At 45.7% G+C, this 20,605-nt stretch overlaps 1 protein-coding gene across 2 annotated transcripts in view; it reads left to right on the top strand.

Annotated features, from left to right (window-relative positions):
- The window catches only part of CACNA1H (calcium voltage-gated channel subunit alpha1 H), a 127,705-nt gene that overhangs the window by 67,663 nt on the left and 39,437 nt on the right, over nt 1–20,605 (top strand). For both annotated transcript variants that reach the window (XM_087731453.1, XM_087731452.1), the window contains exons 9-19: nt 2,398–2,549; nt 3,533–3,718; nt 4,391–4,508; nt 6,159–6,314; nt 10,982–11,072; nt 14,470–14,678; nt 16,185–16,619; nt 17,320–17,420; nt 17,831–17,954; nt 18,096–18,164; nt 18,274–18,458. In XM_087731453.1, the coding sequence (XP_087587579.1) occupies nt 2,398–2,549; nt 3,533–3,718; nt 4,391–4,508; nt 6,159–6,314; nt 10,982–11,072; nt 14,470–14,678; nt 16,185–16,619; nt 17,320–17,420; nt 17,831–17,954; nt 18,096–18,164; nt 18,274–18,458 (1,826 nt within the window). The remainder of the gene's footprint in view (nt 1–2,397; nt 2,550–3,532; nt 3,719–4,390; nt 4,509–6,158; nt 6,315–10,981; nt 11,073–14,469; nt 14,679–16,184; nt 16,620–17,319; nt 17,421–17,830; nt 17,955–18,095; nt 18,165–18,273; nt 18,459–20,605) is intronic.

Raw genomic sequence — 20,605 nt, 5'->3', positions numbered from 1 at the left:
TTGTTCAGCTTAGGCTTTTCAGGCTGGACACTGACTTTTTTGGTAACGACTCCTGAGATTGTCTTGTCATATTCGCATAACTGCAGGATTAGGGATTTTGAAATGATCACCAGCTATCTCAATTTTCATGATAAAATTGTGACTCTTGGCAGCACACCTGGCAGCAGCAAGGTGAAGTTTGAGAACTCTGAATTAAGTTTTACTTTAGCAGATGAGACTGCTGCTGTATTGCAGAGGACAAGGTACTGTAGCTCGCAATGGGCAGGTTCTCTGTGTTTCCCAGCAGAAAGGCCTACAGAACAACTCTGTCCTTTCAGAGCTTCCCAAGAGCTTCCTTGCTGATGATTGTGTCATTGATTTCCCAGCCTCAACACGCTAACGAGCCATCCTCGGCCTGCCATGAACACCCTGTCCCAAGGAGCCCTCAGTCTGCTGTCCGGAGGGACACAAGAATTTAGCAAGTTATTTTGCTTCTTGTTAAGAATGCCCTTGTACAACCCCAGCTGAGGGGAGACCAAACATGCCAGCCACACGCTGCTCATGACAAATAGCTGGAGGAAACTGTGAGCGTGGTATCCCGTCACCGCTGTGGCTTACAGCGGGACAGGCGCCTGGGAGCCTACAGGGCTATTTCAGGCTCAGTCTCTGTTGGGGAGCTGGTTAGATGCCATCCTAGAGCAGCCTTTTCCTTCAGCTGTGATTTCATTGCAAGGGGAAGACCTCTGCGCAGGTTGTTTTGGCATCGTCAGGGAAGGGAGTAGCACAGACGAGCACTGATTGGTGTTAGGCAGGGAATCGCTGTTCCTGCAGCACGAGAGGTGTGAGGAGGGCAGCTCGGTGATCGTGCTGTTCAGCTGCACTGTGCAGCCGTCTAGGCCACCCCTTGCTAGAGGCTAAAGAACTGAAAATTGCACAGTCCTTCCCCTGGTGTCCCTTAGTAATTAGTGTATATGGATTATAATCATGAGGATTGAGGCTCTTAGAGCTCTTTCTCCTGGATAAATGGCTGAGCAAAAGACAGTCTATTGCATCAAGTAATTTAGCCTATGAATGATGGTTCATTAGCAGCCCACAGGCTGTCGCTGCCTATAGTAGTGTGGGCTCTTCCTGCATTTGAGTTAACTCTTTCACCTTCTCCTTCAATTGCCAAGGATTCGGTTTGCAGAGTGTGGAGTTAAATGTGGCTGTGCCACAGTATTACAATGGTCTTCTCCCTTCGGAGCCTCAAATAATGCAACAACACCCCCAAGAAACTGCCAACTTTTAACATAGTGTCTAATGACGGACGGGGAATAAAGGAAGCTATTATCAGTCAGGAGATGAGTCAGATATGAAAATAACACCTTTTTCTAGGCAATATTATTACACTGAGGAAATGAAAAAGGCTCATTTTCTTTTGCAAAGAAACAGGCCTTGAGCATTAGAAATGCGCATTGCACAGCCTGGTGCTGTTTGAGGGAGTAACTCCAGTAAGTGAGCAAACCCCATCCCACCTTTTGCATCTGTCCCTGCTGTGCCACGTTTTGGAGCCTGGGTGCTGGGCAGACATTGCTGCGCTTCCCAAGAAAGGAACATCTAAGGCTCTGGCTGAAAAGCAAGATTGTAGCCCAAGGTAATTTGGTGCTGGTGATAGAGGAGGGGAATAGAAAAATCAGTTCTTAGATTCAAGCTGCATGCAGTCTTGTACACTCAGAGAAACCCACACTGATCCTGGAGGGAATCCTGACACTCAGGGACATACTGCTGTCATTTTAACAAAATCTGCTGTACGTTACTAATCAAGACTTCAGAAGGAAAAATCATCTTGAGTTTTTTTGGGGACAATTTCCAAAGGGAAATAAAACTATTGATCCTACTGACTTTCACTGGTATTTGTTTTCCTAATTCTCTTAAGAGATGTCTGCAAGAGAAGTGCTTTGTTTGTATATGATTAGAGCTATGCTGTATTGACAGTGGTCCTGCTTTGGATATAGCAGTATCCCTAAAGCTCTGCTGGGGTTAGTGCAGTAAAAGCAGGCTGACCAATGCAAGTCCAAATAAAAGCCTTAGAAGTCATACTAGCCATTCACCTGGGTAACTATACCTTGCAACAGTGAACAAGCCCTCTCCTGTGCATAGCTTTAGTATTTTGGGCCCGTGTATTGGGCACAGTCATTCTGCAGCTGCTCCAGAAATGGGCTGGGACTGTGTTTCCAGTAAGACTCACAGGGACTGTCCATGAGGCTTGTCTGCTATTCCCCTCAGACACTTACCTACCTCCGTGGCTCTCCAGAAGGAACATGGGAAGATGTACTATTTGTGCATCATTAGCACAAATCCCAGAGCAGGAGGAGCATACCAGCCTTTAGGCATTTCCTCTATGCATCTGTTTGACCATGTTGCTTTTTTGTCCCATAGCCAGATGAGTTGACCAACGCTTTGGAGATCAGTAACATCGTCTTCACAAGCATGTTTGCCCTGGAGATGCTCCTGAAACTCCTTGCCTTTGGGATCTTTGGCTACATCAAGAACCCGTACAACATCTTTGACGGGATCATAGTTGTCATCAGGTCACTGCCAATTCTTTCTCCACTGTGACTTTTCTGCTGAGGGCTCAGACCAGTTGGGGAGTGGGATGGGGAACAGGAATGACACGGCATGTGTTAATCCAGGGCTCACTGGCTGTGATGTGCTATAATTATGCTGGCCTTTTAGATTCCTGTCATTAGAAGGGCTGTCCAAAGTAAATGGACCTCGCAGATGGAGAACGAAGTCTATTTACGCCACACATCTGGCACTGTGGTCAATTTTCCACTGAAGTGCAGAATGGCTGGTCCTGGGAAAGGAGTACTGTGAGTGTCCATATCCCAGCAACATGCCCTTCCTCTCCCAAATTAACACATAACTCAGGCCAGAATAGGGCAAGCAGGAGGGTAAGAGAGGGCACTGTTCTGCTGTCCTCTCCCAAGGGAATGCTATCCCAGCCTAATCTGTGCTGGGATTCTTTCTAGCAGTGCTATTCAGCCCTCGGTCAGTAATTTAGGGCAGAGGAGTCAAGGAGCACACAGAAGGTGTAAACCAGGATAGTGCTCTTGGCTTCAGATGGCCTGTCCGTTTGATTCAGAGAAGTGAGGAGCAATAGAGGCCCACAACAAAGGCCAGTCTGTGGGCAGATCAAACCAACCCTCCCCAACAAATGTAAATCCCTCTGGATATTAGCTGGGTAAAAAATTGTGATCCACATTTTGTGGCTAAGCTTGTGACTGATTGTAGTGATGCAGATTAGCAGGAGACATGCTGTGTTGTGAAGAGACACAGGAAGCAAGGGAATTAAAGAATCAAGAAACCAGCTATAAAGGATATAGGTTGTGCATGAGCATGTGTGTCTGCACAATTGGGAAGTGAAGGTGTTTTTCAGAAGCAAGAAAGTAGCAGGCAAATAAACTACCCCTTTAGGGCTTGAATGGTGTGATATCCTGTAAGAAACCAGCATGCTCAAGGCTTTCACAGTACAGTACTGCTGTTTATAGTTGTTCTTCTGGTGTTCCTGCAGCGTCTGGGAGATCATCGGCCAGTCGGACGGAGGCCTCTCTGTGCTACGAACTTTTCGGCTGCTCCGGGTGCTGAAACTGGTGCGTTTCATGCCTGCCCTCCGTCGCCAGCTGGTGGTCCTGATGAAGACAATGGACAACGTAGCCACCTTCTGCATGTTGCTCATGCTCTTCATCTTTATCTTCAGGTACCAGAGGCTGCACCTCTTCTTCGATTAATTGTTCAGCTTGCTTAAGTAATATGTAGATTAGAATAACGATACACTGCATTTGCTAGGTTGCCTACATGATAGAAGTGCTCACAATAGACTGATAAGCAGACACTCAACAGACTATTTACCTCTTTTCGGTCTCAGTTTTTCATGCAGTACTGTAATTCTGTAGATGAATGAAGTACACAAACAGGCAACAATTGCTTTGGAGTTCCTGGGAGGCTCGTTTAACTGTGTCTCAGGAAGCTGTCAGTAACTGGACTCTACCAGTGTTGTATTTGAGATGGAGGCTGTACAAACTCCAAGACTTCTGTCTGTCTGACCTTATAATGCTCCTCAGGATCCTGCTCTTGGAAACCAGTTGGATTAGGGAGCTGGCAATATGGTTTGTCATTTTCTAGACAAAGGAGATCCCTGATTTCACTTCAGTGTAGTCAATTGTAATGAAATGTGACACAGAAGAACTAAATGACAGGGTTTGATCAGTGATCATGTCAGTGGTGGAGCAGAGACCTTCTTCTTCGGAGATACCACTGGCACACAAAACACTGAGGGGGGAAAAGTGTCCAAAAAATCACTGCAATCTTCCCTGCAACTATATTTCACACAATAATGTGTTTCTTCCATATCCCTTTTTTCCCATTCTAGCATTCTTGGCATGCATCTTTTTGGATGCAAGTTCAGCCTGAAAACTGATACAGGAGACACAGTTCCAGATAGAAAGAATTTTGATTCCTTACTTTGGGCCATTGTGACTGTATTTCAGGTAAGTTCTGGATCCTCTGGGACGTTTTAATGTAGACCACCTGGACAAGTTATTTCACTTAAAAAAAAATACTATTCTAGTAGGTGTCAAATTTGGACTGAAACGGCACTGTAGAGTTATTAGGGCAAAGTGATTCTATTTCTGAGTTAGCTGGTCTCTATAAGCCCTGATAGAGAAGCAATCTACTCAGAATCATCACTGTGCTATCTGTTGTCAGTAAAAGTAAAGTGGAAGAAGGCCTGGAAATCCACCTTTATTTTCCTTTCATATAGTCAGTAAGATCAAGACCCACAGTCTACTGTCCATTCTGCTCTTATTCTGTAGATCTCTGTCTCCTTACTTGCCTTCACTGCCCCAAAAATGTACGTTGCAAACAATTTCGTTTAACTGGGAGTGATAAATCCTGTCACAAATCAGAGCTGGAGTTGCTGGCTTTATATGCTGGGAATTCTTTATATAAAAAGTTGTTTCCTCTGCAGACAAGATCTGTTATGTGCTTGAAATTACTGGCATATTCCACAATGGAGCAGTAAGCTGCTATTTCCAGGACATTCTAAATATAAAGATTAGTCTTTTCTGTTTAAAAGCTCAGTCTTCAGAGCCCAAGTGCAGCAAGTGGAGCACAATGTAAACAATGTTAAGCTAAGTTTCTAAATGCAGAGTAGGTGTTCACCACAGTATCGTTCAAGGTAGAAACCAGTCCAGGGTCTGCACTGTGAAGAATATAACTTCTTGCAAAGTTTTCCTTCTTAAAAAGGAGCAAGGACAAATCAGCATTAGTCTCACTGGTTCACATTTTTCTTTTACCAACATAAATACAGATTTCTGCGTCTATTCTAACAGTCCCTTGGGAAATAGAGTTGGCACAGAGCACAAGGGCTTAGTCCTACATCCCATGAAGGTTCATGAGTGGCATGACTCACTGCAGCTGACTGCATTCCTATCCCCAAAGCTACCTTGTTTTTAGGAGGGTTAGAGGCTGTTTTCATTGTAAGCATGAATTAATGTGCAGCATGAATCTGTCATCCATTTTTCTTAGGCCCCAGGATTTTTGAGCCCCAGGAAAGCTAGGAGAGTGGAAATCTCTGGGGAAGGTCCCTTGGAGCAAAGCTCTACGAAGATGTGTATTTTTTTGCCCAGTTTGTCAGTGCTTTTACCTAATGGAAATCACTTTGCTTCCCTGAGTTTCTTGAGCCACCTAATCTCATTTATCTCGTCAAATATCATGTCCCCTACCCTTTCCTTCAGCTCCAGATGCTTTATAAAGAGCAGCCCAAAAGGAGACAACAGCTCTGGCCTCAGGTCTGTTATCTTCTGATGGTTATCAAAGGAGGCAATACTGCCACCAAATAATGGGACTCATACCAGCGCATCCTCCATGTTACCCTATCTAGGATCTGAACTAGTCATCTCTATGGGCAGCGGAGTGCTAGATCTTCCTGCAGAGAGGGGAGGTTTGGCCAGGATCTCACATGCAAAGATCTAAATAAAGGAATGTTTTGCTGTCTCATCTCATGAGACCTGCTAATGATTATGTTCAGAAAAGGTCAAAAGGAGAGGAAGAAAGAGATGAGTCAGTTATTTGAATGCAGCTCCTGTGCATGAGAGGAGTGGAGTAATTAGAGAGTCTTCCCCTTCGCCTCTCTGCAGATCCTCACTCAAGAGGACTGGAACGTGGTCCTGTACAATGGGATGGCATCTACATCCTCATGGGCAGCACTCTACTTTGTGGCCCTGATGACCTTCGGCAACTACGTGCTCTTCAACCTTCTTGTTGCCATTCTGGTAGAAGGCTTCCAGGCAGAGGTAAGAGATCTCAGCAGAGGGAGGGAGAAAACTGAGAAGCACGTGTAGGCAAGAGCATAGGGATGAATCCATGTCAGTGCAAACATCTAGCCATGCAAGCAGCCCTAAATTGAAACTTAAGGGGTGTAGATGAGCTGGGTTGGGCATGTGAAACTCTTGTGAATCTATCTTTTCAAATAAGGCCCACTGAACTTGGCACGGGACTTGGGAGACTAGCACTTTGGTTGGATCTGCTACAGGGTCTGTTGTGTGACCTAGAGGAAATAATTTAGGATGAATTTAACTCACAAAATCTCCCGTATGTCCTGTGTTTTGTGTTTCTTTATGGTGGGCCTCAGGCCTTCAATGTATCTAGCCAGTGCTCGTCATGGGGACCAGGTAGGATGTGAACTGGCTCTCAATCCAGACCTTTCCTTGTGACTCTGTCCCTTATGTGTTATCTGAGGCTAGTAGCACAGCTGTTCAAAAGCTGTGTTGCAAGGTTACAACCATCAAATTTTGAGATATTTAGGATGATGTAGGATATAGAAATGCTGAAGAGATTTTTACCTACACCTGAAAATAATGTCTGTATTAGGTCAATGAGCAGCGAATTTATGATGAACTGCAGGCATCTCAACTCATCTCACATGGAAAGGGTTAGAGAAATTATTTTATTTCTCAGTCAAAAGTGATATGCCATGTCCTGATCTGAACAAGGCAGGAACCTTAGCAGCTGTGCAGGCAATCCTGTGCCACGTGATCCAGAGCAGCAGGCCACACTGGTGTGAGTGGTATAAGTGGTATAGTACTGGTGTGAGGGGGGGGCCATGCGGCCTCTTTAAGTTTTCCTCCCCACTGGCAAGTCCACACCAGATCTGCTTTCAGCGTCCTGAGAGAGTGAAAACAGCCATCCTCCACCCTATCCTGCTCTTCTCCATCTTCCTTTCAGATCACAGCAAGTCCATTTGGGGGAGATTTTAAGTGAGGATGATTTGTTTGGTTGTAAATACAATGATGTATGTGCACATATATATTATCCAGGAAAAAAATTACTTTTTTCAAAGTCCTAGTGCAAATGGAAATGATTTTGAGACTTACCAAAAATCATCCAGTCCCAGTTAAAGCTAAGAATAGTGGCATCGAAAGGGCTTACGTCGCGCTTTGGGATTTTTTAATTATTACTTTTTTATTTCTGCAACCATCAAGAAGGGAAAGTTTGCTTAGTGCTGGATTGGCTTCAGAGACACACAGACTCAGAAAGAAAATGAGAAAATGGCTTCAGTTTTCACCGCCTTAGTTCCCAAGGGAAAGAGGAGAAAGAAATTATTTTTATAAGATTGTTTTTCACTTTTCATTTTTTCCCCAGAAATGGTATTGTGCTCTCATTTGCCGTGTTTAGATCACACTTAGATGAACCTTTGCTGACCATGGAATATAATTGAAATATTCATGGACCAAAAATTCCCTTCTCCCAAGCCAGCACAGCCACGTTTATGTCTTTCAAGGATGTCTGCGTAGATTCATTATTAAAACATCCCTCCTAGCTTCCTCACAGAACTAGCAGAGGAAAATTAATTGAAACAACAGGACCCAAGCCCCAGTTTGGAAAAAACAACCCTGATCGATGTTGCTCAGGGCTGTTTCATGGATGCTGAGGGTGGTGAGTGCCATCTGCACACACAGAGAAGACACAAGTAGTCCAGCTCATTGCTTTCAAAATGAAGAGCTCTGCACCGCATTAGTGGGCATTTTGATATCTTGTGCAATGTGGTCCATGCTCTGAAGATCCAGCACAGCTGACCAAGAAGAGCAACAAGGTCTTTTTCCAAGAACAAGCCTATACTCCATGTGTCAGTGACTAGAGCTTGTGTTGACACTGTTTATTTCCAAATTCCTATAGTTTTCTCAGTGTCACCGATCTCAGTACCTCCTGGCTTTGCTCTGGAGACTGTAACACCTTTGCCATATTCCTGTTCTAGTGCAACCTGTTGCAGATGGAGGTGGACATTTTAGCCACTAATCTAATAAGACCAAAGTAAAGGAATTGCCAGTATTTCTACAGGTTCTGCAGTAGCTGCTGTCTTCCAACCCAGAAGGGATTTTCCTTTAGGAGAGTTGTAGCTATATTCAGAGTGGTTGTGCTGGACCTCAGTTCTGATAGAAGATGACACAGGCCATAGCAGAATAAAGTCTGTGCTGAAGTAACAGATTTTCCTGAACTAAATGCCAAAGCGACCAATACAGTTGGCCATACGGTAGCTCTAGAGTGTTCAGTGGCCAGACGTGTCAGATATCCTCAGATTCCACCAACCAGCAAATCTGCGTGGAAAATGAGGACATGCCAGGGAAACCCAGATGGACAACAACCAGCATGTGTGGCCCGACTGACTGGAAACTGCTCCTGCTCAAACAATCTCGCATTTAGGCAGAGAGAGCCCTTGTACAGAAGTTTGCATCCTTTGTTCCTGATTGCTTTAAGGCAGAAGAAAGTTTTCTCTGCTCGGCCACCTGGCAGCTTGCAGGTATCTTTGTACGGTACAGATCCCATTCCTTAACCTGCCCTCTTGGAGGCTGAATCACCTGCTACTGTGAAGCCAGAAATGGGCAGACTCACGCAATACTCTCTGAGTGCACGATTACAGACCTAGCTGAATGGCTGTCGTTTTCTCGCTCAGGCTTAATGGCTCCTTTCGGAGCTGTTACGGACCATGATTTAAATGTGTGTAAAGAGTAGTTTTCAAAGCTTCACTCAGTGCTGCCTCAGAAAAGGCCAGCAACCACAGGCATGACATTTGCAGGGCACATTTTGCTCTCCACTTCCATTTATTATAAATCCTGACATGAAGCCTATGGGCTTGTCATTTGTCTCATAGTGAGGTATTAGCTGTGTTACAGAAAACCCTTCTCAGGGCTTTATTTGAGCTACCAGGGCTCGATTCAAGTCTTGCACTTATAAATGCGTAACTTAGCTCTGGTTGTAAACCAAAGATGTTTACAGTCTCCTTGGACAACTCCCAGGAAGAAGTATCAGCAGAGCAGGGTTTTCTTTTGTCATCCCTGGTTCTGTTGGTATGTTGGGAATATGGCAGAAGTTCTTGTTTTGACCTCTTTGACTTTGCCCTCTTACAGGGTGATGCTCTTAGCAGTTACACAAGACACTGAGGTGCACTTCTCCTCCCTTTGCTCAGGTGTTTCATGTACTTAGACGGAGAGTGACTCCTGGGAGACTTGTGCAGCTAAGAGGGTGCTCATTAGAGCTGCTTTAAGCTCTGAACCATCAGCAGTGTTTCAGCAAGGACGATAAAAATTGTACTGTGAATCACAGTACCCAGTCTCAGCTTGACCTCAGGTTGTGATTTGCCTGTGGAGCAAGTTTGGCAGGAATATCCCTGGAAGAGAATAGGCTTAAATGGCCACAAAACCATTTTTAGTACATTTGTGCTTAGGACAACAAGCAGCCAGACTTCAAACAGGACCATAATTGCATATTTGTGCTTACATTGTTCCCATGTCATTTTGAAATCTACCCCAGAGCTGCTCTGGAAAAGCAGACAAACCTTCCAAAATTATGCAAATCTTTCATCTACTCTGCACTAGTGCTTCTGCTCCAAAACAGAGAAGATGAATAAGGGAGCTTAAGCCTTTCAGTCATCCTGTCTGTTTGGCTGCACCAGTTAGCAATACATCACAGATGAAATTAAGTTCACTGCCACTTCAGCACCATGTCTCTAGAAACCATGGTGATTTGTTCAGGCATCAGTTAAGGAACTGCGCTCCTTTTTCTGGGATCAGCTGCCTTAATCCAACCATTTGCTATCAATTTGCACAGCTTTTCTGCAGTCTTGATGGATCAAGCCAGAGTCATGCCGACAGCCTGCTGGAATCTCTCCTCTCTGCAGACCTCCCCCAGCAGAGGAGAACCTGACAATAGCTCTTCTGTCCCAGGCTTGTACATTATTTAGGCTGATCATTTCTGGTAGCAGAAGCAGATATGTATGACAGGGAAATATAACTGGACTTCCAGGAGGAAAGCCAGTCTGAAGATGGCTGGCTGTTCTCTGTGCTGAGATGATGCTGTGCTGCCAGGCAAGCTGGCCTCATTCCCTTCTGCCTCTGCTTCAATGTTGCCAAGAGGTTTCCCAATACAATCTCGATTACCAGCCAGCGTTAAGAAAGCAAATCAGGGCTGGGTTTTCAGATCTAAGTCAAATTTACAGTGCTGTCAAATAACGAAGAAAAACACTTTGACATCCTTTGACATTGAAACCTAAGTGCTTTCAGCTGGGATCATGGAGAGTGCAAATATGGAACCCCACAACGCCATTTTTTCTTAGTCCTCTGATTACAGCTGCACTTTCATGTTCTCGCCTGGGATACACTGTTCAGTGAGGCTGGGCTCAGTGTAGGAAACGCCATGACATTGCAGGAACAGTAGTCACAATCACAACATCATCCTTTCCGTCCGAGTACGAAAATTAATCAAAACAAGGAAGAGGGACTTACCTGGGTCATTCCCCAGGGCAGTGTCAGAGGGAATTTGGCATTCTGCCCTCCTAGTTCTTGGGACCGCACTTAAACTAACCATGGGGAGCTGAGGTATCTCTGGGCTGCTAAGTAATCCAAATAGCCTTTGTGCTAAAGTTTAAATGAATTGGGTCTGTTAATTATCCTTCTCCTCTCTGCAGGGTGATGCCAATAGGTCAGACACAGATGAGGACAAGACATCTGCCAACTTCGATGATGATTTTGAGAAGCTAAAAGACCTCAGAGCAACAGGTAGGATTTTGTCTCTACATTTTCCTGGGAATCTGAGAGCTACAGCTCTGCTTCCACAGTCATCTTTTCATAGAAACTTAAGGGAGTAAGTGGAAGAATCCATTTTATTTGGCAATTAATCGGATAGCTACGTTACCAGAGCAGCTATGCAAAAAGTGTTGGGAAAGCTAAATGAGCATTGATATTTCCTTTAAACAGATGTTTTTTCTAATTTAAACTATACTAGAATATTTAGATATGTCTCATCGTTTCTTCTGTATCGTTACCACAGAACAGTTTGCTGACAGCAATATTCTCACACTGCTTCTCAGCAGCTTTTCAAATCAGTCATGTTCTCATCTGTTCTTTTTGGTTTCTCACACAAATGCATTTAGGTGAGGTTTGATTGATGGAAATGTTGCTGTTCATTTGTGTTACAGGAGGGCCTGGCAATTGATTTGAGGTAAGGCCACATTGTGTTAGTGTACTATAAACATGGAATAGTAGTTGACAGCCTTCACTCTGTACAGTTTGCAACCAGAGAGGGGACAGGAAGGGATCACATATTTTAACAGAGTGAATAGCATGATGGTAAACAGGAGCCAGTTTAGTTCCCCTGTACTTTGATTCTCGGCTTGGGCTCTTGTTAGGATTACTTTAAATGCTTCTAAACCAGGATTCGGTTCAGCTAAGGAAATGATATTGAATGTGGTGAGCAGATGGAATTCAGCTGAGGAAGGGGCAGAAGTAATTTGTTGGGGAAGCTGAGACAGAGCTGGATCACAGCAAGGTGATGGAGCTGCTCAGTCTGTGAATGAAGCAACAAATTCCAAACACCAAGTGATCGAATGAAAGTCCTTTGCAAATAGTCAGCAAGGAACCCACAGCACCAACTATGCACCAGCTTTGCACCAACTATTTGCTGAGCAACTTCAAATAATAAGAGAGTTCTAGGGGAAAGAAATATTGTCACCTCTTCTCAGATAATACAGGAATAGAAAACAGGGCTGAACTTGCCATCACTCAAAGTCCATGACTACACACACAATTGTGTGTCTTCATAAGCCACAGGGGTACCAACCGGTGACTAAACAGCATAAGGACATTAACAATTCTATTACAATGCTGTTGGTCTGTAAACAGATACACTAGTAAGAGGAACGTGTATTGCAGATTAGCAAATTTTGAGTTGGATCTTCCACTCCTCAAAGTGAATTGCAGCATTCCCATGGACTTCTGTGGTGCAGATCAGGTATTTGTGCACAAGTCAGCAACTAAACAGATGATACAATAGAAGCACACTGCATTACAAAAGCAGCCAGTGGAAGAAAAATAGCAGGGGTAATGCACTTGCTTGGATTTCCTGCTGCAGACTTGTACTTCTTTCCTGCTGGTCACAGATGCTCCCATCCTTCCCCCTCCTTAAGACTGATTCTGCAGTTATTAAGCCAGAACCCACTAAGCCCAGTAAAACAGGAGCTAGTTCAACTTTAGTTTTGTGTTTAAAATTAGGCTTTTGGTTTTGAGTATTACGGCACTCCGTAGGGCTGGAGGTGTCATGTCTGGTTTGTCTTCAATGTGAATATGGTTTTTTCAGTCTATACTTGCCATACAGCTAAAATAGATGGTTTCTGCAATTACCACAGAGATGTGCCATTAGATTTCTCTGTTACAGAAGGTTTACTCTTCTAGATGGGTGGATGGTCTCCTTCTATGACAAGGTGACCCGCTTAGTGGATGAGGGGAAGGCTGTGGATGATGTCTACTTGGACTTTAGTAAAGCCTTTGAGACTGTCTCCCACAGCATTCTCCTGGAGGAGCTGGCTGCTCGCGGCTTGGATAAGTGCACTCTGCGCTGGGTTAAAAACTGGCTGGACGGCCGAGCCCAGAGAGTGGTGGTGAATGGAGTCGAATCCAGTTGGCGGCCGGTCACGAGTGGTGTTCCCCAGGGCTCAGTGTTGGGGCCGGTCCTGTTCAATATCTTCACTGATGATCTGGATGAGGGGATTGAGTGCACCCTCAGTAAGTTTGCAGATGACACCAAGTTGGGTAGAAGTGTCGATCTGCTGGAGGGTAGGAAGGCCCTACAGAAGGACCTGGACAGGCTGGACCCATGGGCCAGGGCCAACTGTATGAGATTCAACAAGGCTCAGTGCCAGGTCCTGGACTTCGGTCACAACAACCTCATGCAATGCTACAGGCAGGGGGAGGAGTGGCTGGAGAGCTGCCTGGCAGAAAAGGACCTGGGGCTGTTGGTTGACAGCTGGCTGAACATGAGCCAGCAGTGTGCTCAGGTGGGCAAGAGGGCCAATGGCCTCCTGGCTTGTATCAGGAATAGTGTGGCCAGCAGGACCAGGGAGTTGATAGTGCCCCTGTACTCGGCATTGGTGAGGCCGCACCTTCAGTAGTGTGTTCAGTTTTGGGCCCCTCACTACAAGAAGGACATCGAGGTGCTGGAGCGTGTCCAGAGAAGGGCAACGAAGCTGGTGAAGGGTCTAGAGCACAAGTCTTATGAGGAGAGGCTGAGGGAGCTGGGGTTGTTTAGTCTGGAGAAGAGGAGGCTGAGGGAAGACCTTACTGCTCTCTACAACTACCTGAAAGGATGTTGTAGCGAGGTGTGGGTTGGTCTCTTCTCCCAAGTAACAAGCGATAGGACGAGAGGAAACGGCCTCAAGCTGCGCCAGGGGAGGTTTAGGTTGGATATTAGGAAAAATTTCTTCACCGAAAGGGTAGTCAGGCCCTGGAGCAGGCTGCCCAGGGAAGTGGTTGAGTCTCCATCCCTGGAGGTATTTAAAAGACGGGTAGACGTGGTGCTTGAGGACATGGTTTAGTGGTGGACTTGGCAGTGCTAGATTAACGGTTGGACTCGATGATCTTAAGGGTCTTTTCCAACCTTAACGATTCTATGATTCTATGATGTGTAGAAACAACTTCCATTTCTTGTCCCCTGAACAGATGACTAAAGGCAATGACTAATGTTTGCTTAGCGCATTCCCCATGAAGGAACTTAGAGCACATCAGAGCTGCATAAAAATCTCTGTGTAAGACTGTATGACAGGGAGAAGAGATTAACTTCCTAGGGTGAATTTGGCCAGTTCTTAATGTCCTTTCCCTGGAAACTCTCTCCCAGTCCCCCAAAACTGTAACTCCACTGTCTAAATCCCAAGAAACAGTGAGCAAAAGAAGCTTCCTTTGGAGGGCAATGAGTTCCAAGTCCAGGCAGGGCTGAAAGCCTCTTAAAAGGTCGTGACATTTGCCTTATACCTTTCAGCGTGGTGGGGGTGATCTTATTGCCCACAACAGTTCATCTCCATTTGGCAGAGTTCCTAGAAGACCTAAGGAGCAATGTCCATTTTGAAGAGTGATTTCTGTAGCTGTAGCTGAGCATTCACCTTGTATTCTCTCCCCTTCTCTCCAGAGATGAAGATGTACTCACTTGCCGTCACCCCAAATGGACACCTGGAGGGCAGGGGAAGCATGCCACCTCCTATAATCATGCGCACTGCTGCCACACCAATGCCTACACCGAAGTGTTCCCCACACATGGATTCAGTGCACACTTTTGTGGACTCAAGGAGAGGGAGTAACGCTTCGCTAGACCCTTTGAGCTACGATCAGAAGTCCTTGGTAGGTTCCTATTGCTAACAACTCTCAAGTGCCTGCAAGCGGCACAGATGATACGTGTGTGTGTGTATGCGTGCGCATGTGTGTGTGCACGCACGCGCTGCTGGAAAATAAAAAGGAGGGTGATAGAGGTGAGAAGTATGTGGAAAGGCAGGAGGAGAACAGAGTCAACAGGAGGAAATGAGTGGGCGTGCTCTGCTGGGGCAGGTCAGTGACAACATAGCAGTCAAGGACAGTGAGTATATGAAGAGGGGAGACAGGGATGTACTGGGATTCAGTGTTTTCCTGCCTAGTATCTGATTGGAAGTCCATGCCCAGCCACCTCACCGGAGAGACGCAACCTGAGACAAGCTGTAAGTTCGTGCAGCTATTCTAGCAACCCCCTCTGAGGAGGAGCAGGCATCTTTTGCCAGCCACTCTGGCCATTTTGTGGTGTCTTGGAGAAGCTGTCAAGTGTTCCTGTGAGGATGAGGCCTGTTTCCCCCCACAGTGTTTTAACGTTGCATCTTGAATCCACCTTGTGTCAAGGGAAATGAAGCATTTGTCCTTACCAACACAGCAGCTGCGCTCCAGTTACAGTACAGCAGCTCCATTGGAAGGGAAACAGAGGAAACAAGGTATGAGCTGACCGATTGCCACCAGGCATAGCTCATGGAGCAGAGATCTGGCTGGAGCTGACTGCTTTGGCAACTGATTGCATTTTGCCTGCAACAGGGGAGCGGGAGGGCAGCTCTATGAAAACAGAGGGAGCAGAGTTAATAGACAAAGTGGATTTCTGCTGCTGCTTATCTGTCCTATTCCTCTGCTCTGTAACTGCAATATCATGTTCAAATCAAGGCAGCAGACCGTGAAGGCACTTCACACAGAGACAGAGCCACTATCCCCTTTGGTAAGCTGCTTAGTCAAGGTAATGCTTTTGAAAAGAAAATAGAGATGACTGTTGTTTGCCTTGGGGTTTCATGGGATTGTGAGTTGCTGGAGAGGGTTGTTCATCATTTGAATCCTTTCTCTGAGAGCACATCAGTGCCACCAGCCAAAGGAAGATGAAGCAGTCAGAGGAGAGCTGGCCAACACTGCGAAGGAGGAGGAAGGCAGTTTGCCTCGTTTTGTGCTGAGAGGAAGCCATGGAGGGAAAAGGAGTTTTCCTTCTAGCTTTTCTGCTCTGACCTTAAGTGCTCTCATCCTGGCAACTACCTACCAGCCAAAGTGCACTGACACACTGACCAGTGCCAGAAATTTGCTGTAAGAGAAGCATTCATTGCACCTCCTTATGCAGCAAATTGAAGAGAAAGTGCTACAGGTGTAGTTCAAAGAGTACCTTCATTGTGGGCTTAGCTGGGTGCTTGCCTCCCATCTCAAGGTATTGGCATGATGCAATCGGAGCAGTGAGGAAAGCTGGAAGGGGAAGACATGACTTGCAACAAGAAGGGTCTTCCAGTCTGGGCAAAATGCCATATCCTTTGGCTTTCTCCTGCAAATAAACCCTCAAATGTCTTTCTCCTCTCTCAGTCCAGCCTCCGCAGTTCCCCTTGCGCCAACTGGGGCACCAGCAGCAACTGGGGAAGCCGACGCTCAAGCTGGAATAGCCTGGGCAGAGCCCCGAGCCTCAAGAAGAAGAACCAGTCAGGAGAAAGAGAGTCCTTGCTCTCCGGGGAGGGGAAAGGAAGCACAGATGATGACTCCGATGACGCCAAGTCCAGCACGGTCAGCAGGCCCTCGTTGCACCACCGGGCAGAGTCCCTGGACTACCGCAGCTCCCTGGACCTGCCTGAGCTGCTCCAGTTGCCCACCATGTGCCACTCGCTCAGTATCAGCCCCATGGCCGTTCTGCCAGCCGAGTACCAAGATTGCAATGGCAAGATGGTTCATGTCCCCAGCGAGTTCTTCCTGCGTGTCGATGGCCACAAGGAGGATGCCATGGACTATGAGGATGACATGGAGGATGTGAGTTGAGGGGGAAGTGGGGCGCTCAGGCGTTAAGTGGCTTTTCCACTCCAAGAAGGCTGATTAAAAGTCAGGCTTTGAAATGTGCTACTGCCTAATGGCTGGTGTAGACAAAATGAATCCAGATCCGAGGGACAGGCATCCTCTTCCCATAGTTGTTGGGTTTTTTTAGCTAATGGGTTGGGTTGTTACCTTGCAGTGGTCTCTAATGAGGTAAAACTGCAAGGGGTTGTGCATGCATTTGCTAGTTTTTGGACTGGTTGAGATTGTCCCCCTGGCCCAGGATGCCTCCAAAAATGAGCTGGAGACACAGCAGCTAGCTAATGTCTTTGCTCGCAAGAGCTGTTTGGCATTTTGAAGGCTTGAAAGCCTAGAAAGAGTGTTCTCTATTTAACTTTCTGGTTGTTTGAGGCCTTTTTGTTTTTGACACAAATTTGGATCTCGAAATGATACCTGCCTAGAAAGTCTTGCTTTGTTATGTTCGTATCTCAGTGTACAGCAGCCCCTTTCTTCCACCCCTTTACTCCCTGTTTTGTTGGACAAATGTGACAATGCCTGCCACATCTCTGTCCCAAAAGCCATGACTCCCTACAGGCGCTATGAAATGCCATGTACTGCCCCCTTTCACAAAAGGACTGTGAAAGTTGAAGAGGCAGGAAAATAAAAGAGGAAGAAAAGGTGTTTCTTCTTTTCTATCCAGAGTTACTGTTACCGAATTCGTAAAGTCCTGGAGCCCTACAAACCACAGTGGTGCAAGAGTCATGAAGACTGGTCCCTCTACTTGTTTTCTCCACAGAATCGGTAAGAAATCCCATGAAATGCCAGCCCACTAGGTTTTTGTGATAACGAAATACTACATTTCTAGCTAGCCTTCCCTTGAGAAAAATCCCTCTCTGATGCAGGAGCACTGAGAGTTTTAGAAATCCAATTCCTGATTTTTAGGTAACTTTTTCTGTTACATGCGGGCAGAATTGTTGCATGGTTCACTCCATGCCTGTCTAGGTGGTTTAACCAGCATTAATAATAGCTATTAATACATCTTGTTTACTGCATTGATAATAATGACTGAAGCTTGTGGAGAGACTAGCTCACCACCTGGACCGATGCTGGTGGCACAGCTGCTGAAGACTTTTGAGGATGTGCCATTCAGGTGGGAGTCTCTTGCTGACCCAAACATCTGAAGGATATTTTTCTCCCCACCATTTCTTCAGGTTCCGAGTGATGTGCCAGAAGGTCATTGCCCACAAAATGTTTGATCATGTGGTGCTGGTCTTCATATTTCTCAACTGCATCACTATAGCACTGGAGCGACCAGACATAGACCCACACAGCATGGTGAGAACCTGAGTCATTCTATTCCTTGATGCAGCATCCAGATCTTAGTCTTGTCAGGGCAAGACCCTGCAAGATTGAAAGATGGTTGTTATCTAACGTCTTTAAATAACTTGGCTCTTTTTGTTGTTCTATGTTTTACAGGAAAGGATATTCCTAAGTGTTTCTAATTACATCTTCACTGCAATCTTTGTGGCTGAAATGATGGTTAAGGTAATTACATCTTCCTCCCATGGCCCACAGTGAGGCCTAGCAAAGACCAGAATATGACATAGTTATGATCTGGGTGAAGATTTAAATGTCTCTCTTCTCCTGGCTGTAGGTGGTAGCTCTTGGCTTTTTCTCTGGGAAGAACACGTATCTGCAGAGCAGCTGGAACGTCCTGGATGGAGTCCTGGTCTTTGTGTCTATCATTGACATTATTGTCTCCATGGCATCAGCAGGCGGAGCTAAGATCCTGGGTGTCCTTCGTGTTTTGAGACTTCTGCGGACCTTGAGACCTCTCCGGTATGTTCACTGATAGGGTGGCTGAGTTTGCTTTGTGTTGATAGATCAAGGAGTTTGAAAAAATGCAGATGATCTGTCAAGGTCTTGCTTAATAACACAAAAAGCTGAAACACAATATGGGTAGAATCATCTTTGGGGAGCTCTTATCTAGTGAAACTGTTTGAAAACAGTGAAATTAGTTATAATTCATCTTTGCCAGCATGGAAAAGAGCAGATGGAGTTTGGAGTGAGAGGTGTTATCGTACTCAGGCAGTTAGTGCAGTGAATGCCTCCTCCACGCTGCATTTTTATCACCGTTTTACAAATCAGTCTGGCTCCTTGTTAAACTGCACAACCTCACAGTCATTCCCAAGCAAAGAGGTCTTGTTGGCTGGGAGAAAATTTGCAATTGAACAGGTGCTGACAATAATTTGATAAGCTCCAGCATCTATACCTGCTCTCCTGAGCCTGCATATCTAACATTACTGCAAAACAATTTAGCTCTCAGCTAGGAAGAGGAAGGGGAGATGCTTTCAGTATTTGAGAAAAGGAATAAAGAGAATTTGTATTTTGTTTACGATTATGCAATAACAAAGAGTGTTAATGCTTGGGGGATTTTTATCAGCTCATGGCTCCTGTTCTATTTCCATCCTGCTTGGCAGGAAACACAAGCCTTTTTTGATGAAATTTCAGGAGAAATAAGATAGACACCTCCTGAGACCTGTAGGCTTTCTGATGAAAAGCGGCTCGCTTATGAGAGTAATAGGAAGAGGCAATCTTGTTTAGGCCCTTGACCACAAGAACAACAGCTATTTTTCTGCTGCTCTGTGTTTCTGTAGTAACAAGTAACTTTGTGAGTGTTTCTGTCTCCTCTTTTGCTCCCATGCTCTGTTCTGCTGGTGGCATCGGGGTCCCCTTGCAGTGCTGGCTCACCAGGAGCCACTCTGGATCACCCTGAACAAGCCTTGGCCTGGCAGCACATCAGGGCACCTGTCTAACACACATTACGAGAAACAGAAATCAGGGCATAGGCAATTCATAAGTAAATGTAAGGGGAAAGAAGGGAATTGCTCTTGGAGAATAACTAGGCCAGATCCTATTAATAGAGAGGAATTCATCACCTCTCATGACAGCTTCACTTATCACAGCCTCTTCTAGTATTACTCCCGGGACCATTCCTAACACTTTGTAGGTGCAGTTCAGACTGCCACATTATTTGCTGCCAAACAAGACCCTATTGAAATGCTTTGTCCCTGCAGCATACAACCCTCCTCTTTTCTCTGTGTTTGGCAGGCATGAAAGCATCATTAGCCATGCAAGCTCAAGCTGCCTGCAAGGACTCATACCCTCTCCCCTCTACAGGCCCCTCCTAAAAAAAAGCTTTGATGTTCTTCAGTCAAAACACCCAACTTCCCAGAAAAGCTTGCTTGGGCTAGTTACACTTACGTGTGCAAACACATTTTTCACACGCCCATGGGAGAGCCATTCTCCAGGTGCTCATACAGGAAAGAAAAACACTTGTTCTCTATAATAGCCAAAAGCTGCTTCAGGCGGTGCTTAGAGCATGCCTGGCCTCTCAGGGTCTCACAGCAAGCGAGCAAGCTGCTCTTTAATGGGATAGCCCTTTGGCTGTGGAGCTGTTGATCACAGGTTCCTGTTAGCTAAAAGTCAGTACAGGAACTAATTAGGAAACAAATTGAAATTGCTTTGTTTGAAAAGTTGTCATGGGTCACAGGCCAGTAGGGCAGGTGAGCACTTATGCCTGTAGAAAGAGGACAAGACATACTCTCTAGTACCACTGTGAAGCTGCTGACATATGTTGTGTTAGGAAGCAGGCTCTTGCCTGCTGTGTGCGCCTCTGCTTGGATCAGAGAGACCTCAGAGGGGATCAGCTTTCTGGACTGAAGTACAAATAGCCCTATAGTGGGAACCTCTGTGACATTCTCCCTGTAGAGAGTATTCCCTCCTCGGTGTTAACTAGTAAGCAATTGCCCAACACCCTGCTGACAGGGTGTCTTATACTTTTTTAATTCCATCTGATGTGACTGTGAATGTTGTGGTTGTCCAAATAAGTCACTAATAATATCTGAATGCTGCCTGCAAGTAGAGGAGGGTTGCATTAGCTTTACTGCAGCCCAAGCAGTAGGGAGGAAAAGCAATGATATAAT

The sequence above is a fragment of the Nipponia nippon genome, unplaced genomic scaffold (assembly GCF_047370975.1).
Source record: "Nipponia nippon isolate SJK-2023a ecotype South Korea unplaced genomic scaffold, ASM4737097v1 scaffold_5, whole genome shotgun sequence".
In the NCBI taxonomy this organism is placed as follows: domain Eukaryota; kingdom Metazoa; phylum Chordata; class Aves; order Pelecaniformes; family Threskiornithidae; genus Nipponia; species Nipponia nippon.
This window is presented reverse-complemented; position numbering and strand designations above follow the sequence as displayed.